General features: G+C 50.0%; 1 protein-coding gene across 2 annotated transcripts in view; it reads right to left on the bottom strand.

The window, feature by feature from the left end:
- Window positions 1-26,686, bottom strand: part of GALNT14 (polypeptide N-acetylgalactosaminyltransferase 14) — a 234,086-nt gene that overhangs the window by 11,444 nt on the left and 195,956 nt on the right. For both annotated transcript variants that reach the window (XM_074395691.1, XM_003943981.4), the window contains exons 10-13: window positions 16,771-16,897; window positions 14,115-14,207; window positions 9,796-9,879; window positions 9,148-9,292 (exon numbers count right to left, since the gene is read on the bottom strand). In XM_074395691.1, the coding sequence (XP_074251792.1) occupies window positions 9,148-9,292; window positions 9,796-9,879; window positions 14,115-14,207; window positions 16,771-16,897 (449 nt within the window). The remainder of the gene's footprint in view (window positions 1-9,147; window positions 9,293-9,795; window positions 9,880-14,114; window positions 14,208-16,770; window positions 16,898-26,686) is intronic.

Below are 26,686 nucleotides of genomic sequence, written 5' to 3' on the forward strand. Positions count from 1 at the left end.
ACAGTGCTGGCTTCCAGCCTGAGCCGACCCTCCTTTCCCCTCCAAGCTCGGCTGCATATCCAAGCTGAATCATTCCCCTCTAATCAGTCTCCCTTGGGCCTACTAGAGACATAGTCCACTCTTGGAGGACAAACCCAGGGATAAGATCCATGCAGGTTTTTTAATTAGGCTGGGGCCATCTGGGTGGGGGACTCTGAAGTCCTGAATATCCAGAATGTGATCTAGAAGGTGGGCCCCTGGGCAGAGGCCCAGAATATTACCTGGCCTGTAGGGAGGAGAGAAAAGGGCCAAAAGGTCAAATCCAACCGCTGGGCTGCCAGGAAGCCATATGCCCTGAGGTCAGCACAACTCACCTCGGATTTAGACTCCTCACCATTCTCTGGAATGAGGCTAAAGAGAAGTCACTGATAGGGAAAAATGAAGTTCATTCCTTCTGTCCCATTACCTGACTATACCGTCTGTAGGGAACCACAAATTAGTATTTCAAAAATTAAATACTCCCGTTATCTTACAATCACCATCGTACAATGACATTGTGTTTTTTTGTGTTAAAAGCATTAACTGATTAAATAGAAAAGCCTCTTCTGAGAGCCCACTTTGGCATTTGTTATTTTTTAATATCCTAGGGGCCTTGAAACTGGAAGTGCTGGAGGGGTGGGTGGGTTGGGGGGGCAGTTCTTTTGACATCTTCCCACGGGTGCCTTTCAGGAAGAAATGCATTTGGGCATCTGGCGCCTCCCCAGGCCGGGACCTGATGAAAACATCTCAAAGACCCCCAAGGGGAATATGTGAACAGGCACAGAAAATGAAGCCCTCATGCTAAGTGGACTTTCCATTAGCTGGTGTTTCCTGGCATTTCAATAATTTAGCGTCTCCATGTCCCAGAGGAGGGCTGACGTCTGGCCACATCTGGAAGAGGAGAGGAGGGAGGGGAAGCAGGAGACAGGAGCGAGCGGGCGGGAAGCAAGGAGAGGTTTTTCGGATTTCCATTCTGCAGCCTGTCAGACTTCCCAGAAGGGCCGTGATGAATGGGTTTGTTAAACGAATCCTGCAGTCAGAAACGGACTCCAGGAAGGCAGCAGTGGTTGCTCGGCAGGTCTGGCCTAGTGACTGCTGGGCCCTCTGCCAGTGGCTTTGTTCGGGGGCCTTGGCAAAAGCCTAGCCCATGACAGAGGCCCTGTGGCAGGCCAGGTCTCCCTAATGGCTGAAAGGCAGGCTTCCACCACTGTTTGGGCACTGACTGAGTGGTTAAGTTACATATGAAAGGCTGAAAGGGCCAGTGCCCTTACACAAAGGCTGGAATGTAACAAAAGCCCACCAAGAGTTTGCTTAGGCTTTTCCTGGGCCTTGAAGCATGACAAGATAATGGAGGAATGCTTAGCAGGACCCGTTTAGGATGAAACACATTTTACTGGGGGTCTGAAGAAACTCCCCAGGCCTCCACAAACACATTTTATTGGGGTCTGAAGGAACTCCCCAAACCTCCGTGATTTAGCAGGAGACAAGATAAGGGTAATCACCCCTGGCACCTGGACCCATCTAGATTAAGTAAATTTACTGAGGCTCCAAAGGAAGGCCTTTAGGACTCAGACCTTAGATACAGAGGGAAGAAGTTAATCACTTATGTCTTTGGATGAAGACACACTTACATGTAGACAAGCGGCTTAGAAGGTATCTAAGCTCTGGAGACTGTAATTTTGAGTTGGTCTGGTGATAATTTCCAGGCCTTCTCCCTGTGCCTGGTTACAGAAATAAATTTTCGACTTTCCCAGTTCATCTGCATCTCATTACTGGGCCACGAAAATAAGAAGCTCGACCATCGTTTCGGTCTGGGAACCATCCCTCCTATCGGGAAGCTATAGCTATGGAAGGGCAACCCAGAGACCGTCCTGGGGGTTGGTTGGTGTGGGTGGCTCCACTCCTCCACTGGGATAGGCCAGCTGGGGGCTAAGGAGGAGGGGAGTAGCTGCCAATGAATGAGGAGGGGATCGACTTGGCCAGACAGCCTTAAAACCTTCTGTGCTTAGAGGACATTTCTGGAGACAACCACTGCTGGTGGGAGGAGGGAGGGGCCAGGCAAGGGGTCAGCTGCCCTCTCTCTCTCTAGCAGATGGCGGTCTGGCCACAGCTGTGGAAGCTGGAATGCAGAGGGACCACAGCGCACAGCCTGGAGCTTCTGGTCTTGCACCAGACGGTGAAGCAGGGAGGAAAGATTTTCTGAAGAGGTAACTAAGAGGGCTGGCGCAAAGTGGCACATTCCTGTAATCCCAGCACTTTGGGAGGCCAAGGTAGGTAGACCACAAGGTCAGAAGTTCAAGACCAGCCTGGCTAACACGGTGAAACTCTGTCTCTACTAAAAATACAAAAATTAGCTGAGTATGGTGGCACATGCCTGTAATCCCAGCTACTCAGGACACTGAAGCGGGGGAATTGCTGGAACTCGGGAGACAGAGGTTGCAGTGAGCTGAGATCACATCATTGTACTTCAGTCTGGGCAACAGAGCAAGACTCCGTCCCCCCATTCCCACCCCAACAGCAAAAAAAAGAGGCAGAAGCGAGGACGAGCCTGGGCCCAGGCAGAGGGGCTGGTCTTGGAACGGCCCATGGCCCCTCCTCTAATAGGCAAGAAGCAATCAGCCCAGAGCAGCGGCTCTCAACCCTCCCCACCCAGCAGACCTCTGGCAAAACATGTCTGAGGACATTTTTTGTTTCTATGGCTGGGCGAAGGAGTGTTACTGGCTGCCAGTGGGTGGGGCCAGGGATGCTGCTAAACATCCTATGCTGCACAGGACAGCCCCTGAACAAAGAAGGATCTGACCCTAATACCAACAATGCTGAAGGTGAGAAGCCCTAGGCTCATCTTAAGGGCTTGGGCTCTGCAGGGCCTGTATCTGAAGCATGCCCTGGCATTACTCACATAACACCTGGGCAGTCTCTCCAAGCCTCCCTTACCCCATCTGTCAATACTCTCTCTCCAGGAGGCATGACAGCACCAGGCATGCGCAGGGCAACGCTGCTGGTTTTGTTGTAGTCAGACAGCCAAATGGACACCTGTTTGTAAGGAACTCTTTCAAGGGCCAGGGCTGGTGTTAAGTGCTTCACATTCGCTGTCTATTTAATTCTGGTAACCATCATGGTTCCCATTTTGTAGAAGGGGAGACTGAGGATCAAAGGTTACTCTGGGCAATGCCAGAAGCAGACCCCAGGTTGATTCTGAACTTGGTCTCTCCTTGGTGAGGTGGGACCTGAGCCAAGAATCCAGGGCCTTGAACCTCTCTAGTCCATACTGGGTACCTTCATGGTCCCTGAAACATGGCCTCGAAGCTATCCCTTCATACAAGGTGTCTAGACTGGATGAGCCGGAATTCAAATGAGCTGAATTCAGCTCATGTGATGCATCCGGCTCTCTGAAGCATCAGCTGTAGTGATTGTACCAGCTGTGACAACAGCCCAAGGGCACTGCGGGCCGTACTGGGGTCTGCCTCAGCCCCTCCCTGGTGGAGGCTCTCTCTCCAGAGGCAGCAGGATGACTTGGCGGGCTCCTAGACACAGCACTTCCATTGGAAACTCTGATGGACCCACTTTTGGGGTCTTTTATTTCTGACCCATTCTGCCCTTTCCTCCCACGTGGTAAGATTACACTTATATGTGTAATTCAGAATATTTTTTGTTGGGTCATGTTGTTGGACCCTGGGTGATATCCGGGCTAGAATCCCCACAGAGCTGCCTGTCAACCTGTGGATCTGAGCGAATTCAACTCTGTACCACAGTTCCCCTGCATGTAAAATGAGGGTGACATCAGTCCCTACCGCAGAGGGTCACTGCAAGGAACAAATGGGTTAATACCTATCCCAGAGTGGTGCTTTCCATTGGCAAATGCTCAATTGCTGTCTGCTGTGTTGACAATGGTGACAATGGGGAGCCAGCAGGAAGAGAGATGACCCTTCAGACCTGCCTGTGGAATCCTGCCCAGGAGCTATGATGGAGGCAGGGATGGGGCCGTTCCCAAGGCTGTGCTGAGAAAGCACAGGAAGGAAGGGTAGCATCGGGCAGGGAGGGCGGTGTGCGGGCAGCCTGTCCCACCAGCAGACTCAGGCTCACACACCTTGAGGCACCAGTGCCTATCCAGGTTAGGGGAGACTTTAACTTCACCTGCCACCCAGGGTACTCACCTTGGTGTGCCACAGCTAATAGCCCACACACTGGGAGACAGGTATGAGGACGAGCTAAAAACATATTTTATATTTTCCTTTTCTTTCAATTGGGATGGAAACTAGATTGGTGCACCTGTATTTTTTCTGCCTTTCACAAATATTTTTCTAGAGAGTCCAATAAAGTTAAGAGGAAACTTGTTAACCTGGAGACATCTCAGGCTTCACGTTTACAAACGGAATGATGTATTTCTCTCGCATTTCACCTAAGACATCAGTTTTCTGACACCTTCAATACACACTCAGATTAAACATTTTGCTCCCAAGGTTGACAAGCCAGCCAAGAGAGGAGGGAAGGCAGGGTGAGGAATGGATAAGGCTGGGGGTGGAGTAGTATCAGGAGCCTGTGTCAGAGCCAGAGGACAAAACAGTCTCCTTTCAACAATGAGGACACCCCAGTGCCTGGGGCTCACCCACCTGCAGAGAGCATGGGCAGCTAAAGCTGAACTCCGCCCCTGGTTCCCATTCTCTGGTGCTTTTACTCCACAGTTAAGGACCCTAGAGTCTCCAATCCAAAAGGCCCAAGCCTTATTAAAAAACCTGTGTAGATCTTATCCCTGGGTTCAGACATGGTCCTGTATCCGCAGTCAGTTACTTAACCTGGGACTTTGCTTCTTCACCTTTGACCTTTTCCTCTGAGAAAAGACTATGTCCCTAGTACACATCCCCAGGCCTGAGGGAGACCATTTAGTGAGGAGGGGGGCCCTTGGATATGCAGCCAGGAGGTGAAGAAAACGGGGCAGGCACGGTAGGAATCCAGCACCATCTGTGTCCCACATTCCGGTGTGGAATCGGGAGTAGGAGCCTCCATTCATACCCTTGTCACAATGCCCATAACTCTCAGGGAGAGAATTACTCTCTGGCCTGGTCCACCCTAGACCCTGACATGGGGGTACCACCTTCATTCATCTTTTCATAAAGGTTGTCATTGGAAACTAGCCAAGAAGAATCTCCTGCCACTCTCCCCTGCCAAGGTGGAGCTGATCTATGGTTTTAATGCTTACAACCTAGAAGAGGGATTTCCGGGGCAGCTGTCTCCTCCCCTGATTAAACTTGTCTAAAAGAGCTCAGAGCCAGCCCTGACTCTCCAGCATCAGCAAGAGCAGGCTATGATATGTGGCCAGATTCTCCAAATCCATCTTCACCGTTTTTGGTAGGATATGACTTTGGATAACCTCTCCAAGCCTTGGTTTCATCATTTTGGCCTCAGCCCCAACTACTTAATAGGTTTTTATGTCACTTCCCTGATATGGCCTCTCAGGGACAAAAGAAGTGGGAGCAGAGGCTGAACAAACCATGTTTGGGCATTTGAGGAGCAGATGTGACTCCTTCTGGATAGGCCAAGAGGCAAAACAAGTAGGAGGACAGAGGGGAAGAGGTGATGGGGGCAAAGCAGCCATAAGAGGAGAGAATGCAACAAAGCCCAGTGTTGGCAGAAAGGGTTGGGGCGCAGGAAGACAGAGGAGAGAACGCTGAAAAGAGGAGAAAGGTCATATAAGTCAGTCCTATGATAATGTATACTAGACACACACATACGCACACACATACGCACACACACTCAGGGATATTATCTTAGCTGGCATAGTCATGTGGGTTTCTATCAGTCCCATGTTTGTTTGACACCTCCAGATTATGTGGAAATGTATCTGAGTCATGCCATGGGCCCTGGAGGGCAGGGGTCATCTCAACCAGTTTCAGGTCACCTTGCACCCCAGCAGGAGGGGTCTCTGGGTTGTGGTACAGTCTGTGAAGTGGACTGAGCATTGTCCTGTCTCAGAGTATTCCCCTAGCACCCTACATTCACACTGTGGTGACACCAACCCAGTTGTTCTCTCCAAGGTAGAGGGGCAGGGCAGCTCAGTACCATATTCCAGAGAAGATGCTTTGCTCACGTGCAGGCCATGCCCAGGATGAGTGTGAGCTGCCCGCAGAAGACTGCTTGCTGTTCCTCCCTTTTTCACATGATAGGAGGGTCAGCTGGGAAAGGCACGATTACCCTCTGATCAAATGAAGGCCTGACGACTCTCCTCAGGGCCAGGACATTGTAGGGCCCCTGTGTAAGGCCCATAGGGATCTGGCTCCTTTCCTCCCACTTCCTCATACAGTCAAAGGTGTCAGGTACCAGCAAAGCCTTCTGTTCTGCTGGAAACAGACCAAGCACACTCCTGCCCCAGGGAAAGGGGGAAGACAACACGCTGGCTGCAGCCCACCAGCACGGCCCACCGGCACTGCCCACACACAGATTCAGAAGAGAGGGATGTATGTCACCTACTCACAACGTTTTGCAAAATGCGACTTGAGCAAATCATGTCATTTTCAGCCAAGTGCTCACGCCTAAAGCGAAATCAACACCTCAGTTTCCTTTCCCTTTTCCTGTCTGATTCAAGCAGCTGCCTCCCCTGCTCTACTAAAGCAGAGATATGGTTCCTGGAAAAGCCACAGCAAGCTGGAGCTGGGTTGAGATGCCTCAAGGACCAAGTCCAAGAGTCTGGCTTTTGCGGTAGACAACAGGAGCCATCGATGACTGTGCTGAGACTGGTAACACCGGTTAGTGACCGCATGTAATGTCAGCGGTAGGGGCAGGGCTGCAGCCAGGGAGGAGAAGCCAGTGGAGGCTATTGCTGTAATCTAACCCAGGGGCTCCTAACCGGGGTGGTTTTATCCCTCAGGGGACATTTGATCATGTTGGAGATACTTTTGATGGCCATGACTTGTATTGTGGGGAGGTGCTGCTGGCAATAGACCGCCCACAACACACAGGGCAGCCCCTACAACAAAGAAACGTCTGGCTCAAATGCCCAGAGTGTTGAGATTGAGGAATGTGGATCTAGTATAAAGAAATGAACATGGGATCTCAGAGCAGCCCTTCTACTAAGAAACGAGACAATGAAGAATGCAGGAGAAAGAAGAGCTGCAGGACCAGACTGGAACTGGGGCTCCTGGGAGAAGGGGGTCACATGGAGAGAGCTAGTGGGACAAGGAGGTGGCCAGGATACCTGACAGGGTACCGTCTGTTGACTTGAGTCACAAGTGAGTTCAGTATGGTCAGGGACTCACTCAAGCTGCCAGTGTTGAGAGAGAGTCCAGGTGGGAGAGCAATACCTGCAAATCTACAACTCCCAACCCTCTCCTGGGACCTCATAGCATCCTGTTCCCGAGGACAAAATGCACCCTTTTCAGCATGGGAAGAGAGACCAGGATTTGGTTCCTGCTTCCTCTCCAGCCTCACCGCCCGCTCTTCCTTCCCCTCACATCCCACTCTCCAACCCCACTGGTCTGCAGCCCTATAAAGACGGCATCCTCGCCAGTGTCCTTGCTCAGCTCCAGGTCTTTCCTGGGCTACCCTTTCTTCTCTTCCCTTCCCAACCTCGCCAATTTCTACTCATCTCTGAGAATACAACTCATCTCCAAGTCCTGCTGGAAAACTTCCCTGAGCCTCACACCTAACTTGGATGCCATCTCTTGCAACTTCTATGGTACCCTGGACAAAACTCCTCCCAGGACAGAGATGACATCATAATGGTTACTTTCTAGCTTATTTTTGCATTACACCCTTTGAGGGGCTCTTGAGGCCTGCAACTTAGTCTTTCATCTCTGCATCTTTATAGTTAGCAGAGAAGTATATGTTGAATGACTAAATGCATGGATAGGTGAAGATGTGGCGTTTGTAAATCAACACACAAGAAACTGTCAAAGCTGGAAGCATGAAGAAAATCTCCAAGAAATAGTTTGTAGAGAAAAGAACAGTGAGCTGAGAACCTTGGTGAATAGCTGCCAGAAGGTATGAGTGTGTGGATGAAGAGTTGGCAAGGAAAACAGATGAAAGAACAGGAATGTAGGAGACGGGAGACTGCACCGAGCCACAGAGCCAGGCAGGAAGCCATAGATAAACGTGCTTTATTTTTCTGAGACAGAGTTTCGCTCTTATTGCCCATGCTGGAGTGCAATGGTGCAATCTCAGCTCACTGCAACCTCTGCCTCCCAAGTTCAAGCAATTCTCCTGCCTCAGCTCCCCAAGTAGCTGGGATTACAGGCACATGCCACCACATCTGGCTAATTTTTCTGTATTTTTAGTAAAGATGGGGTTTCTCCATGTTGGCCAGGCTGGTCTTGAACTTCTGACCTCAGGTGATCCACCCGCCTTGGCCTCCCAAAGTGCTAGAATAAGAGGCGTGAGCCACCATGCTTTAACACAGTCAGCAAGCCAAGTGCTACAAGACAGGCTGTGAATTTGTCGGTGACCTTTAAAACAGGAGTTCTAGCCTCAGATGGGAGACTACTGTCCCAAAAAACATGGCAGGGAAGGGGAGGTACTCTGTTGATGAATCAAGTAAAGCACAGAAAACCTTTCAGAGATGGGACCACAGATGGTCCTGCAGACTTAGGGGAGGCAGGAGATGCACAGGTGAAGCTGGGGATGAAGGAGGACGCTGCCCAGAGACAGGGTGTCGGACAGTGACGGTTTTACCAAATCTGATGTGACTACCTGCCAGTCACAGCTTAAATCAGCAGAGCAGGCATTCCGTCCTGTCCCAGGGGGCAGTGTCACCCAGCAGCAGCTTCTCCCTCTTTGCATTTTCACATCTGCGAGGCAGCTCTGCCATTGGCCTTGCCTGACCCTGCCCACGGTTGCTGCCAGCAGGTAGAACACCAACTACAAGAAACTCATTAAGCTCCTGCTAACTTAACGGGCAATTTCCTATAGGCAGGATGCTGCCTGTTAAGCTGTCTTTCAGAGGAACTCTATGCACTTGGAAAGCAAGTAGTGTAAACACAGTGGCAGAGTGCGGGGATCACACCTCCCATGCTCCACTGCTGATCTCTGGGAATAAATGGGCATCTGATGTCAGGTAAGAGCAGGTGATGGAGGCAGAGTCATCTGGCCACCTCCCTCTACTGTGACACACGGTCCTGTATCCCCAGCCAGTTACTTTACCTGGGACTTTGCATCTTCACCTTTGACCTTGGCACAGGGGCTCAGCTTTAGGTTTGGGGTTTCCTGGTTGTTCTGCCTTTGAGATTCCAGGCACTTCTGCCTCTGTCGGATATTGCCCTTCTGGATGGAGGACTCCTTGGGGATGCTGGAGGAGAGTCACAGGGAGAGAGGAGAGTCCACTGCTCATTGGATTAGCAAGACTACCAGCTGGAGAGGGTGGGCAGTGTTCTGAGAATGGCAGGGCCAGCTCAACCTGGGCCATTATCGATCAGGCCAACTCAACCTGATCTACATTACTCAGAGAAGGGCAGGATGCTCCTAAGAATGAGGAAGCAAAGAAAGACCCAGGAGCCACAGAGGGAGATGAGTCCCTGTGATGGAGCTGGTGTCAGTGAGTCCATAAGCCAGGGCTCAAACCCAAGTGGGTGAGAAATACTGCTACTGGCTAACTGCAATCCCTCTTGCTATTGATTCAGTATAAGGTCCCTGCTGGATTTAGGGGGTGACGGGAGCCAACTGGTCTTCTTAGACCTCCAACATCCATACAAGCCCTCATCCAGTTGGTCATTGTCAGCCTCCTCTCTAGAACAAGCCAGCTGAGGGCCCCTCCTTGCAGCCAGCCAAAGCGCCAACAGGTAGGGCGGATACCTGAGTTCAGGGTAGACATTCTCCAGGTACCACTTGAAGCTCTGGCAGCGCAGATTCTTCCTCAGGTCCAATCTGCTCTCAACACTGGGGGCAATGGGATTGTGGGCAGACAAAGACAAAACACAGCTGTCAGAGGCAGGCACCAGCAACGACTCAGAGCACAAAGTGCAACCCATGCCCATGCTCGGTGCTCACAGCTCTCTGGAGGGTGCTGGGGGAACTAAGCAAGAACAGATTTCTATAACTGCAGACAGAACTGTGGAAACACTTAGCAATATCTCACAATGGTACGGTAATGACAGCGAGGACCGGTGCTTTCACTGGAAGATGAAATTTGGGGGTGTTTCTACTTTTCATTCAAAACGAAGCTGAAGAACATTCAGTGTGTTGTTAATAATTTATCACTAGGTCTCTGGGCCTGCTTATTCACACTTTCTCTTTGGATTCTGCTGGGGAAACACCACTCTCTGCTGCCACAGCCTCAAAACCTCCTTTTGTTTGGCTGGTTCAGGGGCCTGGTCATGTATTTATTCATCTGATATTCATTGAGCACCTATTATGTGTGACATTGTGCCCAACATGGGATACTATGGAAAGTATTTGAGCAATAGGCAAAGATAATGAAACAAGCCATCACAGCCCAGGTGACACAGGATGAGCAGGAGGGAACTACGGGAACACCTCAGAGGGGGACCCTTGCTTGTTGGGTCCATGGTGGTCAAGGTAGTAATAATGATGCTGGCATCTGAAAGGAAAAGGGGACATTATGTAGAGGAACCAGTGGTAGAAGTCCCTGCAAGAGGCAGCAGGGAGAGCAGAGATGAGCACATGTGAAGACATGAAGGAAGTTCTGCTGGTCGGAAGAGCGCTGCAGGATCTTAAAATAGATGTGTATTCGAATGTATGGAGGGTGAGTCGGAGGAGGGGAAATGGCTGAGCTGAGAGAAAAGACAGATCATAAAAGGTCCTGTGAGGCCCTGCCAAGGAGTTTGGGCTTTTTTTTCAAAGGGCACTGGGATGAAACTGACAGGTTCTAAGCAGGGCAAGAGGTGGTGATATTTGTACTTCGAGAGCATCTCACTGCTGGTCCACGAATGGGTCTGATGGGCAGAGCTGGGGCAGGGAGGGTAGTCAGGAGGCAGCTGTGGAAACTCAGGTGCAGCTCATGCTTTCAAACAGGGAAGGAGGGGTGGAAATGAAGAACAACAGGCTGAGTTTCTCCACTACTCTCCATCTGCACTGCCGGCACCCACTTAAGTTACATTCATGTCTTGTTCTTCCTGGGCAAACCCACAGAACTGGCCCTGCTTCCTGTCCAGCCTTACTTCATTCCACTCTCCACCTCAAGATTGCACTAGAACTTCTTCTCACAGAGCACCAGCCACAGCTCATCAAGCAGACTCTAAGCTCCATCAACACGGGAAGAATGTCAGGTTTCTAAAATGCCGAATGTTCGGTGTTTAGGAGGGCCTGCATGCTCGGCGCATGAAGGTAACACTTGGTGCTGTGTTACCGAGGCTTGGTTATCATTTGGATGGGAAAAAGAAGGAGAAGGATTCAAGGTTGACGCCTAGATTTCCAACTCAGGCAACAGGTGCAAAGAAAACTCTTCACAAGGATGGGAAATATACAATGAGGATTAAGTTTAGGAGCAAACTTCATGAGTTCAGTTTAGGACTTGTTGAGTTGGAGGCACCAGGGCGATATCCTGGTGGAGGTGTCCAGTTGATAATTGGATAGAAGGGATTGGAGCTCAAAGGATAGGTTTGGCTTAGATATAGAGATGCAAATATATCAGCAGCATAGATACAGTGCTTAATGCCAGTGAGACTATATAGTAAGAAGAGGCTTTGCAACAGACCCTCTGGGAAAACCATCATACAAGGAGTAGGAAAAGGAAGCTGCGCCAGCAAATGGGATCAAGCCAGCAGTGCCTAGCAGCAGAGGAAAAGCCATGACTGCAGAGTTCTGGAAGCCTGGGGACTGGGGAACACCAGAGGGGCCGGGGGTGGGAGAAGACTCATGCTGATGGGGCAGTGTAAGAGCAGAGAGTACAGGGTACAGGGTGTAAGGAAGTCACGAGGGAGCTGGGTGGGAGCAGTCTCAGGGATTGGGGGCCAGGAGTGAGGACAGGGAGAAGAGAGAGGGAGGCAGACCGTTGCTTCATGAAGCTGCGCACTGGAGGAGTGGAAAAGACAGGGCGTGGATGATAGCAACGTTGAAATGAAGGAGGGTTTTTGTAGTTTGTTTTTTTTCCTCCCTCCCCCTCCTATTTTTTTTTTTTTTAAGATGTAAGATACTGAATAAGTTTAAATGCTGATGGGAATAACGCAGCAGAGGAGAGAACAGGGATCAGGGAGACAGTAGAGGTACCCAGAGTGCAAAGCTTTCTTAGGAATGTGGTTCCCAAACTTGTCCCCATGTTAGAATCACCTGATGTGGGGTCTTTAGAAAAATTCTGCCGCCGAGGTCATACCCCAGAGCAACTAAATCAACTCTCTGGAGGAGGGGCACAGACCGCAGTCGGGTTGAAACTCCTCAGGTTCTCCAAGGTGCAGACTAGTTTGGGAACCTCCCCGCTAGAACTTGCTCCTGGAATTGTGGCGCTCAGGCCTGCAGCATTGCCTTGCCTGCAGCTTATTAGAAATAGAGACCTCCAGAGTCAGAATTTTCATTTTAACAAGATCCGCAGGAAATCTGCATGCACATTAATGTTTGAAAGGCCCTGCGCCAGGAGGCAAGAGGAGATGAATCCAGGCAGCGGGAACTCAATAAATGCTGATTTATGAATGAATGCAGTGATGAATGGTGCATCCAGAGTACAGGTGGAGGGATGGAGACCACAGCAGGAAGCACGCCCTGTCCTTTGAGACAAGAAACAGAGAAGGATGCTGCAGATGTAGTGAAGTTAATGGGCTGGTTTGTTTTGGGAAGTTGATGTCATCTACTTCATCTGTAAAACAGAAGGTGTCATCTGCTGCCAGTAAAAGAGGGTGGACCAGGGGCTGGGAAGAGTGGAGGTTTAATCAAGATTGAGGGAGGACGCTAGCTAGGAGAGGCAGCAGGGCCAGTGGGCAGACTTCGGGCCTTGCGGAGACTGACGGCCATGGTGTATTATTAGTAGCACCAGCTGGCATTCCCAGTTCTGTTCAGCAGCCTGTGTGCACGGGAAGACAAGGTGCAAAGTCAGGTTCATCCAGGGTTGAATCTGGATGAACTGTGGGGATGGGGTGGCTAGATGGACAATAGGGCAGGAGGTCTGAGGACAAGACCTTTTGAGCTCGGTTTTTAAAAGAGCAGAATCCAAGCTAGAGAGGGAAGGAAATGAGGGGGATGTGGTCGGCATGGCCAACAGATTGGAAGTTCTGATGAGGACTGAGAACGAATGCCTTGGAGGTTTGGAGTGAGAGAACTGGAGGGGCGGCATGGATTTATGGTTTTAGAGGTGCAAACCATTTTGGTGGGTTCTGATTTAATCCTCCCACACAGTGATGGGTTCGACCTATGAAGTTTAGGCTGCAAAAAACCCATCTGCTCAACAGCCTTCGTATGATGAGTGGGTGATGTTAGCATGACAAAAAGCCATTGGTTTCGCCCAAAGAAACATAAATGATAACATCAGTGAAGCTGCTATTTTTCTCTACTCTAATCAGCTCTGGGCTGGGGAATGCAAGGCCATTCCAAGTTTTGAAATCAGACAGGTGTGGTTTGAGCCTCCATTGCCCTCTGACATGGTGTCATCTAGGGCAAAAACCTTAACCTGTAGAAGCCTCAGTCTCCTCATCTGTAAACCAGGAGTCATTATGCCCATTCCTCAGAGTTGGGAGGATTAATGAGATGCCTTATGTAATGGTATCCAGCTTTTAATAAACATTCCTTTCTCTGTCCTCTCCTCTCATGAAACTTGAGCACTGCTGTAGGGGATATCTGTACACATGCTGTTCCTCCAAGGAAGGAGAGAGCTTAGGCTTGGATGACCTAGAACTTGGATGGAGGAAGTCCCACCTGGAGCGACTAAGGCTGTCTAGTCCTGCATCCTTCCTCTCTGTAAAAAGCAGGAAATATTGGTCCATTGCACAAGCCACAGCTCAGCTCCCCTAGAGCTGGCACTCCAGGTTGCCAGGGAGTCATTCCACAGGGCGGCCTAAAGCCCTGCACATCCAGAACTGGGCATGAGCTCTGAGGAACAGCCACAGCCTTGGGCCCAGCAGGAGCTCAGGGCAGCCAGGCTGACGGGTCCATAAGGACCCATTTGCCTCGGTCCTATGATCTGGGCTCTTATGGACTCTCTGCCCTCCACAACGTGAAGGGACACTTACTTCCCAAAGGGCCTCTCCAGGGCGAATGGCCGGGCAGCGTAATAGTATTGCTTATATTCATCCATCCACACTTCAGCTGTTCGCTTGGTGTTCCTGGGGAGACAACGAGTGGCAAGGAGTGTCAGTAAGAGGCTGTCTGAGAGGGCCTGTGAGTGCCAGTTTAAATACACATGTGTGGGCTGAGTCGGCAGCACCACCCAGGTGGGGGCCACCATGGTCAACCCACTATCATCACTGCTCCCAGTGCACTGAGCCCAGCCAAATCCCACCCAATCTCCAAAGGGGTCTTTGCCCTAAGGCACAAATTTTAGTACAGATTGAGTATCCTTCACAGAAATGCTTGGAAACAGATGTGTTTTGGGTTTTTTTTTTTTTTTATTTTTGGAATATTTGCATACACATAATGAGATATCTTGGGGATGGGACTCACATCTAAACACGAAATTCATTCATGCTTCACCTACACCTCCTACACATAGCTTGAAGGTACTTATATTTTTCCTTTGGGGATGTTGAATAAACCGTGGGTTGTACACCTGCATTTTGACTGTGACTCATCACATGAGGTCAGCTGTGGAACTTTCCACCTGGAACATCATGTTGGTGCTCAGCAAGTTCCAGATTTTGGAGCATTTTGGATTTTAGATTTTTGGATAAGGGATGCTCACCTTTACTAACAAGAAAGAAATTTCCCCCCAAAGATGCAGACCAGAAAAACCGTGCCAGAAACGGAACTTCTGTGGCTCTCAAAGAAATAGGGAGAAAAGGCTCGGGAACCTGACACACGCTCTTACTGCCAGTAACCGAGTGCAAAGGCAGGGCCTGCACCGGCCGTCTCGCCTCTGGCTGTCCACAGGCTCTTGCTCCCAGGTTCTGTTCTTTACCACAGTGGAAGCGCTCAGGGCCCAGCTCTGCAAGGGGAAAGTCGGCACACACAGGTCTTCCTGCAGTTAGCCTGCTGCAGGTATAAAGAACTAAAGAATTGGGCTTCTCTTTCCAGACTTTTTGCTAGCCCTCTAGTTTTTAAAATCAGGTTATCTGCCCCGACTCTGATCCCCATAAATCACAGAAAAGGAGACAGACAGAGAGACACACACTAAGGATGACATCCCTCAGCCATCGTGGGTACCAGAAAGAGCCCCAGAAAAGAGAAGCAAATGTCAGAAAACAGTCAGGTAGCTCGTGGGCTGGGCAGCAGTGGTATCTGCTAAAGCCTGGTAGGGGAACGTGGGGCTCACCCGTAAAGGGGGTGCTCTTTCAGATGCTAGTTCTGCTTTGGAGAAGAAGCATTCAAGAGAAGAGCATGGGAAGCCCTTCTAAGCTGGGACCTGCCGTGACAGTTTGTACACGCACAGCCTGGTCCGTGGGACACTGGAGGCAGTTAACAGCGCCTTCCTGGCCCCTTTGTTGGCCTAGCCATCAGCACATTGGAAGCTGCTTAACAGACATCTGTGCCACAATCCTCTAGAAACTGAATGACCTACCAGTGGCATGCAGGATGTCCCCTGGCTAGGGCCCAGTCTCAAAGACAATGACTGCCTGGAGCCCCAGGCTCTGCCCCTCATTCCCAGGCTGGCCCTGCTCCAGGAGGCCACATGGCTCCAGCACAGCCACCTCTTCCCTGTGCCAGACATCCCCAGCTCACCTTTACTTTTTAAAACCCGAGAGCTGAGGCAGCCCTGCCTTTGTTCCCCGCTGCTCCCTGGCCTCCTGATTTTCTCATCGCTCTACCTCTGCCCTCCAGGTTTTTGCAAAAGGTGTGGCCAATTTTCCCGTTTCTCAGACCCATGTCTTCTCCAGGACAGGTGTGTTGGGGTGGCAGTGTCAGGACGTGATACACACAGCTCCCCCTACCCCAACGGACCAAATGACAGAAAAAAAGAAGAGGGAACCACGTGGAGGAGAGAAGCTATCAGATGCTGAGACAGAGGGTGGGGGAAAGAGAGAAAATCGAGAGGAAAAGGTGGAAAGAGGAATATTCACAAATAAAAATGGAAAGGAGAAGAAGATCAAAGTGTAGAAATTGAGGGAGAGTAAATGAAGGGAGGACGCAGGGAACAGGCAAGTGGGTACCCTTGGGTCTCTGGGCCCTGGTAAGAGCCACCCCCCAGACCGGAGATGAGAGCAGCAGCAGACAGGAGCACAGGGTCTCAGGCCCTGCCCCAGCCCGGACCCTTCGACTGTGCTGCCAGGTCCTGGAGCAGGCACCTCAGCTGCATCCCTTGGGCCTTCCCACTCCCTGCATCTGCCCAAAGACCCCTCTCCCTTCGTGACTCAGGCCAAAGGCGAGGGCAGCAGCTCTTCTAGAACTCTGAGGTTAAAAGGGCCGCCCCTTCCCCACCCCACACAACCCTAAATATCCGGAGCCCATGCCTTGTAGGAGGGCACTGACTGGTGACTTGAAGCCCACGAGGCCTCACGTGGGGCCTTCCGAAGCCTCGGAAACATGAGGAAAGCCTCTGGCTCTAATGCTGGATGTGACAGGCCTGCCCTCCCTGCCCAAGCAGAGTCTGGGTAGTACGAGGTGTAGCCTCTGCCAATCCAGATCACACAGGCAGCCTATCGAAGCACCAGGATGGCTGCAACCCTCACCAGCGGTCCCCCAGCCATGGCTGCCTGTGCTGCCGCCCACTGCACTGAGCCCCTGGGCACTTACTTTATATACGTGTTGGCATTTCCATCAGGGAAAACGTACGGGTGCTTCTTCCGGAAGACGTGCCCCACGCGGCTGCAGGGGACGATCTCCAGGCTGCCCCCACACATCCACACTCGGAAGGAGATTTCTGCAAGACAGTCACGCCCCTCCTATGACCTCTTAGCACAGCTGCTCCAGCTTGGAGGCCCCAGCTCTACTGAAACGGTGAGGCCCCCACAGAGGCCGAAGAACAGACGCCGCAGCCAGTATGTAGGCTTCACTGGCTGGGAGACTTCGGTTTCCCCATCTGTGAATGGGAATAGTCCTACCACTTTGGAGGGTGGTATAAGTGAGCTGGCTGGAAACGGTACCAACCAGCACGCTGGCCCCTGGAGCACATTCAGGGACCAGCATGGTGGGGGCGGGGCCTCTGCTGCAGTGTCTTTGCCTGGAAAGGAGGAACCTTGGGGGCACCAAGAGAGTGGCCTTTGAACTTGTAGAAGAGTTCATTGTGGAGGTCTGGTTGGATACATTCCCTGTGATCCCCGAGGGTTAGAGTCAGGACCAAGAGAAGGAAATTCCATTTGAGAATACGGGAAAATTTTCTAACAGTCAGGGACCAGATGACCATCATGAGAAGACTCAGGACAGGCTAGAAAATGTCATGGCAAGGATACAACAGGGAGGATGAGTCCCCAGAAGGCCTCAGGGCAAGGTGTACAATGAATGTGATTCTACCATTGGGGAAGAGCCATTTGAATCATAACCCAGGAGGAGAAAGTCTGTGCAGTTAACTGGAGCTGAAAGCAGCTATAGAAAATGCTGGAAGCCTCAAAGCTGTTGTAGCAGGTGTTCCTAGGTTTGTACACACACCCATTTCTTCCTGGTTGGCTGTTGCTATGGGCCCTCAGAAAGGTGGGCGGGATAGAGTTAGCAGAGGCGGCTGTGTTGAGTGTCTTTCTCCCTGGAACTGCACCCCAACAGGCTTGGAGCAGTGCTTCAGCCCTGAGAAGGAGGCAGAGGCATACCAAGGGGGGAGGGAGGGAATTTTACCACTGCCATTGGTTACAATTGCCAGTGCAAGGGGGCATTCAAAAGCAGAATGACTGTTAGTGCTAATATTGCTCTTAAATTCTCTACAGATAATGTACCCCCTAAATGACCACACCAAGAACAGGCTCCTCCCTGCATCCCCCTGAGTCTGTCACGGGTAGAAAAGGCAGCTCCTGATCTGTAGATATTCTGTTCTGGCTGATGCTTCTGAAGTGGCTGCCCCGTGAGGGGCGATGTGGAAGCAGGCTGTGTGTTCAGGGGCAGGGAACAAGGATGCAGGTATTCCAGGGTCTTCATATCAAATATATATATTTTTTCAAGATGGAGTCTTGCTCTGTGGCCCACGCTGGAGTACAATGGCACAATCTCAGCTCACTGCAACCTCCGCCTTCTGGGTTCAAGAAACTCTCCTGCCTCAGCTTCCCGAGTAACTGGGATTACAGGTGCCTGCCACCATGCCAAGCTAATTTTTTGTATTTTTTTTTCTTTTTTTGAGACGGAGTTTCGCTCTTGTTACCCAGGCTGGAGTGCAATGGTGCTATCTCGGCTCACTGCAACCTCCGCCTCCTGGGTTCAGGCAATTCTCCTGCCTCAGCCTCCTGAGTGGCTGGGATTACAGGCACGCACCACCATGCCCAGCTAATTTTTTGTATTTTTAGTAGAGATGGGGTTTCACTATGTTGACCAGGATGGTTTCGATCTCTTGACCTTGTGATCCACTCGCCTCGGCCTCCCAAAGTGCTGGGATTACAGGCGTGAGCCATCGCGCCCGGCCTTTTTTGTATTTTTAGTAGAGATGGGGTTTCACCATGTTGGCCAGGCTGGTCCCAAACAGGCATGAGCCACTGCACGCGGCCTTCATATCATTGCAGGACAGGTTGTCCTGCAATCTGCTCCCATTCACCTGTCCCCAGCCAACCTTACCTGTCACCTACCTGTCTCCTCACACATTTCCTAAGACTTCCTTCACACTAGCCCTACTTTACCACCTTCTCTGTACCTGCCCCCTTTGCCTACCACTATTCACTCCCATGAAGCCTGGATTCCCCTGAGTGGGGACCGGGTAGACTCAAGGAGGAAGAGAGGACTTCTCATGACTGCTACTGCATCATGGCCATAACATGGGGGGAAGGAAACTGGAATAACTTAGTCTCAGGGTCAGCAGGCCCAAGTATGCCATAACCTACCAGCGGCATCTTTGGGAAACCTGCTTAAGCTCGAAGAGGAGTGATTTCCTTCTATGTCAAACAAATGTCATAAAAACACTTCACTGGCCTGCTGTCGGCATCAAATCAAATAGAATTTTGAGAACAACTGTGTAAACTCTATGACTGAAAGATCGGCAGCGGTTATGAGACACCCCTCTGAAGTCAATCTCTTTAAAACATGGGCATCACCCACCTGTGTCCCTCTTTTAATTTCTTAGATGATTTACAGACGCTTCTTCTCATCTTCCCCCACGCTGCAGGAGACACCCGAAATGTGTGCACTTCACATTTGAGATTTCCACTTGCCATAAAGGCCCATGGTATAGAGGGAGCTGGCATTTGGCTGGGGCACTGTTTGAATCGTTTCTCACATGAGTCATCGAGCAAGGAGTGAGCTCAGCCAACTGCCTGGCACCCACATCCTCATCTTGCAGTCAGCACACTGAGGAACCTGGGGGTCGGTGCGTGGAGCTGTGTCAGCACGTGTGAAACTGAGTCTCATGTCTGTGCTCCAAAGACTCAAAACAGGGTCTGCTCCAGTTCCCAAAAAGGAAAACTCTCCAATTCCTCAACACTAGAGATGGAATCCTTGCTCACTAGATATAACTTACACATTTTGTGCCAGCTTTCTTCTAAAGATATGTATGTGTTTCATCTACGGCCTCTTCCTTTCCTTGTATTCAAATGAGACATATGTCCCCTTGCCTTTGCAAAGCGAATCCCTCCAACCTGTGCCTCCACCCATGTCCCACCCCCATTCTCCACTAGCTGTTTCTTCTCCCATGCTCCCTCCTCCCAGCTCTTATGTCTCGCTTCATCTATCGATCCCTCCTGTCTGCCACAGTCATGCACAGGTCCCCACTATGCCAGCACCACTGTCTGGCCTTGACCCTTTGCTACCTTCCTGCTGGTCTCCCCAGGTTCTCCTCCTACATCCCCTCAACGCTCTGCCTCCGAGCATTTTCCTGACACTGCTGTCTTCTCTGCTCCCAGAGTTCGCTCTGTGCTGAGGCCTCACCTCCATCCTACCAGCCCCAACTCTGCCCCAGGCGGCACCAACTTCCCATGGCTGGCTGAGGTATCTATTGAGATGCATGGGACATTATCACACCCAAAATGTCTCCTGTGCCCTCAGCATCTTCCCGCAGCCCACTACCGCTCTGCCGCCTCTAAAGACATTCTTCCTCCTCCTCGTTTTCTCATGTCCGTTGCCTTAGTGTGAAAATTGAGTATTGCAATTCTGCAGGCATTGGCCATGGGAGGAAAATGATCCCTTCATGTACTTCTGGGCCAGACAGGCAGTAGCTGATTAGTCCTAACAACCCTGCTCCATTGTTATTAATGTTCTTATTTTGCAATGCAGAAGCAGCTCTGATAGGACAACTGAGAGCGAGGAGCTGGTGGCATTCAAATGCAGGGAAGCACATCTCCCCAGCTCCAAAATTCATGCTCTGCACCTGACACCACCCTGCCTCCATACTGAACATTTTCCACCAGCCAGTACAGTCGTAGATACAAAGATACTGACTTCAAGGAACTCACAAACTAACCAGAGTGACAAACATACAGCTAGCTGTCACATTCCTACCCTGTCAACTCACTCATCCAGTCCTGAAGGATGTCTGTCTCAGGTCTCCTTCAGGCCGGCTGCTGCCACCCAGAGGAGCCTGCAGCCTGAGATGAGCTAAGAGTGTCTCTACTCTGGAGTTCGGATTTTTACGCCTGGAATTATTGGAGGCACATGTCCTGAAGTGGATCACTGTGCTGCTGCCAGAGTCAATAGGCAGTCTGAGGGATGCGGCTTGGAGTTTTCAGATTAGTGTCATGATTTATAGGGACTACGATGTAGGATATTTAAAACCTAGGATATACAGGTGCTCTACCCTTATCTATATCACTGACTTCAAGAAAATGATGTGTATCCTCTCAGGACTGTAAGCCAGGCCTGGTGGTTTGCAGATATCTGCTGAGACCTTTGGGACAGTCACGTAGTCCTGAGGCCCCGTGAAGGGGGCCTGCACAAGTGCCATCAGAAGGGCTGTGGATTCAGGTGTGAGACAGTGGGCCTTCCAAGTACAGCTTAGGGGCTCTGCTCTTCAAGGCTGCAGCACCTGCAGAGTCATCATTTCTGAAGTGAGGGAGGAGGGAGCAAAAAAATTTTGTGTAGGGAGTTTGCAGGGGGTTCTTGCTGACTCAGCACCCACATAATCTCCCTGGTGATGAATGACACCTCACGGAGACCCAAAGCGACTTTGAATTCCAGGCAGGGAGATGTGTCATTATTCCATCCTTATCGGGGGCACTGCTATCATCTTACTTTCTTTAAACCTTAGGTAAATATTGAGAGCAAATTGCCCTCCTGCCCTCCATTCCCACCTCTTTCCTTTTATGTCTCCATCAGCTGATCAGTAGTTCTCACCACCCCTCCAGGGTCCTAACCCTTCACCAGAACTAACTTCTTCCTGGCAAGCCTGTGAATGGTGGATAGGAATTCAGGGGAAAAGGGGCAGCTTTCTTTCTAGGAAGCAAACCACAGCTATTCATATGCCACTGCTTGGCCATACGGGTCAAGGTTCTAATTTCATTGTATAGGTTGGTTTCTAAACAAAGGCAAATAGAATTATTTTGCATGTGGGTACCACAATTTAAATGGAGCCTCATATAATGTATATGTGTGTGTATTGTATATACATTATATATATGATACACACTATTATATATACAATATACAAGTGTCTGTTTCTCTGTCAGAGAAACAGAAACAGACACTTACCTGGCTATTGTCATTCATAAGTCCGCACATATTTATGTACAATGGGGAACCTTGCCTTCCAGTAATTTTTAAGTTCTCAGCTTCTACTGAGCTAGAAAGCAAGCTCTGTTATTATTCTTTAATGAACGAATGGACTTGAGTAGAGATCATCTTATTGGCTCACAAAACACTGCCTTGAATCTGTGAGCAAAATTGCATTTCACCCACAACTGGGACAACCAAGTCTCCATTCACACCTCCTACTCTAGGCGAGTATTAACCACAAGCATGCCATGATCTGCAGTGGCCAGGTGACACCCTTTGTCTTGTCATATTCCCTATGCAAACAGAACGACCAGTGTCTGATGGGACTCGATGACACTTAGGGAAGTTCGGAAGCAGCAGGAAAGGATGGCCTCAAGGGGTCTCCCTTGGTCATGGGGCTTTAGTTAGTAGCCCAGACAAAGAACAGAGTGTTGACTGCATTAGCTTTACTCTCCATCTGGCGGAAAAGATAATTTTCTATCACATTTGGATGCTGTTCTCAGATGAGGCCATTTTCCTGATCTGGAGCCATTAATCAGGGAAAGGGCGAGGCTGAAAGAGAAAGTCAAGGAATAAAGGACCCCAGCAGATCACACACAATCCTCTTTCAACAAACCTTGCTCTCTAAAAGAGAAGGCAGCCCACCTTGATGGAGCAGAGGCACTTTCATTATCTAATTCATTTAGCCCTGTGATGTGGGGACTACTCCCATTTTCCATTGTTGCAATAACAAATCCCCATAAACTTAGTGGGTGGGTTTGGTGGGGCCTTCTGCTTAGGGTCTCAGACTGAAATCAAGGTGTCAACGGGATGGCTTCTTTCTGAAGGCTCTGAAGAAGAATCTGCTTTCAAGCCCATTTAGGTTGTTTGTAGAGCTCAGTTTTCCTTGGGGGTGCAGGACTGAGGTTCCCTTTTCCACATGGCAATTTGGGGCCTCTTTCGGCTACTTCCTTGTCACCCTCTCCAGCAGCCGTGGTCGGTCCCTCGGGCTTCACATCTCTCTGGTTTCATCTGCTACTTCTCCTCTGCCTCCAGCCTGAGAAAGTACTCTGCTTTTAAGGGCTCAGTTGTTTAAATTGGGTCCACCCAGAAAAGCCAGGATAATCTTGTACCTTCAGGTCACTGAATAATGACCCCAAACACACCTGGGAAATCCCTGTGCTATGTAAGCTAATATTCTGACAGGTTCCAGGGATTAGGGTGTGGATCTCTTTTGTGTGGGGCCCTGTTCTCCCTTTACAGGGATCAGTTTCCACTTTGGAGACTTAGAAACAGGCTCAGTGAGGTGAAGTAACTTTCCCAAGGATGAAGTAACTTTCCTGCGATGATTGCAGGATTTAAACTCTGGTCTACGAATGCTTGGTGATGATTATAGGATTTAAACTGAGCCCTACCTGATTCCACAGTTCTTCCTGTAACACACCCCCACCCCTGCCTCCACCCCCATCCCCCGTCCCTGCCCCCATTCCCCGCCTCCACACACATACTCACACACTTGGGAGAGCTGAGCCTGGCATAGCCTGGTGTCCCTGACTACCTTCTGGGACAGCAGGTGGTGGTGGTTCCTCTCTGGGCCCCACCTCACCTCTCTCTTCTCAACAGCCTTTGGTGCCTGCTGTGCTTTGGAAATCCCCTATTCTAAATTCAGAACTCCCATATTTGCCCTTCATATATGTGCCAATGGCTCCTTTTTGGGAACATGTACCACCTACATACCTACACCCACACACACCCCCCCCACACCTACACACACACACACACACACACACACACACACACACACACACTTTATACCAGGGCAACAGATTCCTTTTATCTCTAAAGACCAACAGCTAAAAGTAGGATGCAGCTCAAAGTAAGTGGCTACATTACATGTACCCTGTGTTATGTAAATTGCAGTTTAAGCATCCAATTTTAATGCAAATCGACTTCTGAAAAAAAATCTAAAAGCCACATTTTCCTAACATCTGCTCACAGGCTGAAATGCACATGTAATGATCAAAACTATTCAGCTCACCTTAGAAATACTTTGTAGAAATGGTGGCACTGGGGTCAGGGCATGTGAGTGTGTGAGACAGGGCTTTCACATGGCCACCACAGCCAATCCATCATCGGCTGCTTCTAACTCATGAAAACCAAGGTGGGGCAGGGCAGGGCAGGGGCCACATGCTATTGAGTAGGTCATGGTCTCCCTGGCCAGAGCCTGTCCCAATCATCTCATGCATCTTTGTGCTGTGAAATAAAGTCAACACAACATATGCAAACATATCTAGAACTCACAGAAATTCTATTACTTAGAAAGGAACGATGTCTCTACCAGCTGCTATTATTCTTGTGTTTAAAGGAAACCCTTAAACATGTCTCTCTAGAGCTCCATTTAATGCAATAAAGCTTAATTTAAATGGAGCCTCATATATATTGCCCTTCCCATCTTGAACCCCCTTCCCATTCAGTCTCTGGCTTTTTGAAACCACATTTAGTGAGCAATTCCTACCATTACTGGCTCAAGAATGAGAAATTAGATGAATGATCTTGACTTTAAGGAGCCCTAAGTTTGGTAGAAGGCTGGGGGCAAGCACAGATGAAAAAAGAGACAAAGGCATACAAGGGCTCAGTGCACTGATGGAGAAGAGAACCAGGTGCTGAGGGGTGCCGAGTGAGGGAGAGGGCTGGCCAGAGAGCGGGAAGGAAAGGCTTCCTGATTGCAGAGGAGGCAGCCCCAGAGTTGAGTCTTGCAGAGTAGGTTGGGTGGAAAACGGAAGCTAGGTTCTAATAGTGGGTTGGGCTCACTCTGGGAAGAGTGGGAGGTTCTGACAGTTGCTCTGGACCTAAGACTGAGGCAGGAGAAGGCTGATGAGGCTGGAGTGGCAGGCAAGGCCATGGGAGGGAGGGATCCAGCTGAGGAGTGTGGGTCTTCCCTTAGGACAAGAGGAAGCCCCTGAGAATGCCAGGCCAGGAAGGGGTGGGGAGGTTTGCATTTCAGAACGAGCACTTTGGCAGAAGTGTGAGAGCTCAGATTTGATAGTACAGTAGAGATGGAGGACCACTAAGGAGAGTATTGGAGCAGATGGAGAGAAGGCGATGGATGTGAGTGATGCTGAGGGAGGGCAGCTGATCCGCAGGACTTCGTGACTTGGGGGCAGAAGGCCCCTCCTGCCACACTCTGGAGCCAGGACTTCTTTCTTCACCTCTTAGTGCCATCTCCCCTTTACCTCTGGACATCACTCACACAACGCATCCAAATCCCTGATCTTCACAGGGTAGCCTCTTTCAAATTCCCCCTTCATGTAGTCAGGTGCCTTGTTATCCCTGCCAGCAGATGTGACACTGTCCACGTGATACAGCCATCACTGGAAAAGCGCTGCATTTTCCGGCATATAAAATGCCAAAACAAAAAACAAAAAACAAAAAAAAAAAACAACCAAAAAACCAAAATCCAGAAATGGCTTTCAAAGTGCTGTTAGCTGGCTATAACATAATAGAATGTTGGGGTGGGGAAAATGAAGTATTTCCTGTGATGGCTGTTGGCAGTGCTGTTTTTGCGGTTTAAAAATTTTGTGATGGATTGTAAATGTCTCTCCCACACCTCCCAGCACCCTTTCCAACTTTTCTATTTCAATCAGCCCGTGTTGATACCAAAAGAGTTGGAAGCCAGCTAGATGAGATTGCGACTTGCTTTGAGCAGATGTGTGCTAACATTGCTGCAAGGGAAGGTATTGCTACCAAAACCAAAATGGACCAGACTGTGCCGTCCTTGAAATTCAGGCTGCTTGAATCCAAATAGAACTTCCATGTGGAAAAAGAATCAGACTCACTTTGTGCAGTTCAAGAGGGCAGAACAAGCCCCGACAGGCAGAAGACGGGGTAGGGTAGCTGGGCTTTGACTTAGAAGAATTCTCTAATAGTTCAACAAAAAATGTATCTACAACAGAATATACCAAACTGTGAAATAGCAAATGCATCATTAAAAGAAGCATTTGTGCAGAGACTGAATGGCTGCTGTCTATAAGAAATGCTGTAGAAGGGATTCATCTGATGGCTGAGAGAAAGGCTGGAACAAATCACTAACTATAAGAAATACCGAGGTCATCAAAACATAAAAATAGGCTCCGCTCCATAAGAGAGAAATCCCTGCCCCACTGAGAACACCAAAGGCTCATCTGCTCCAAGTTCTCCCGGGCTGGTGCAGGCAGACCCAGCCTCTAACCCCACACCAACAGTCCCCTATCACATTCCGGAAGGCCTTCGTGGGCTGGGTCCCAGGGAAAGGATTCGATTTTGTGCGAGTGTTGGGGTATTTTCCTGTTTTGTTTGCTGGGCATCCAGTCTGGACCCTGTATGGCAGGAGACTGACTTTTCTGATGCATTTCTCTACACTGCCCAGTTTGGGAGAACAGATGCTGTGGGTCAGGCCAGAAGCCATAAATTTCCAGGAAATAACTCTTAGTGACTGAGGGAGAAAGCCATAAAACAACCTGGAGGCAGAAACAGGAGAAAACAATGGCAGCGGACAGCGCACGGATTACTGCTAAATGCCGGATGTGCCCCATGGATCATTCTCTTGGCCTGCGCCCCTGCTCGGAGAGCCCACACCAGACATGCGCCACAGTGCCCAGAGAGGAGAGGTATCCTGACACTTTGGGATGCTCCCTTTTACTCCACCGTGATGTGTTCATTCAACAAACCATTACAGAGGGCCTCCTACCTGGCAGCCACTATGCTAAGCACCAGAGACAGCCAGGAACAAAACGGACCCAAACCCCTGCCCTCGTGCTGCTTCTATTCTCATGATCCCCTAGGTCTCACCTGCTGGAGGAAACTAACATGTATTATGCCCGCATGCTGCCAAGATTTTACACACTTACTTCAGTGGCTTTTA

The sequence above is a fragment of the Saimiri boliviensis genome, chromosome 1 (genome assembly GCF_048565385.1).
Source record: "Saimiri boliviensis isolate mSaiBol1 chromosome 1, mSaiBol1.pri, whole genome shotgun sequence".
In the NCBI taxonomy this organism is placed as follows: Eukaryota; Metazoa; Chordata; class Mammalia; order Primates; family Cebidae; genus Saimiri; species Saimiri boliviensis.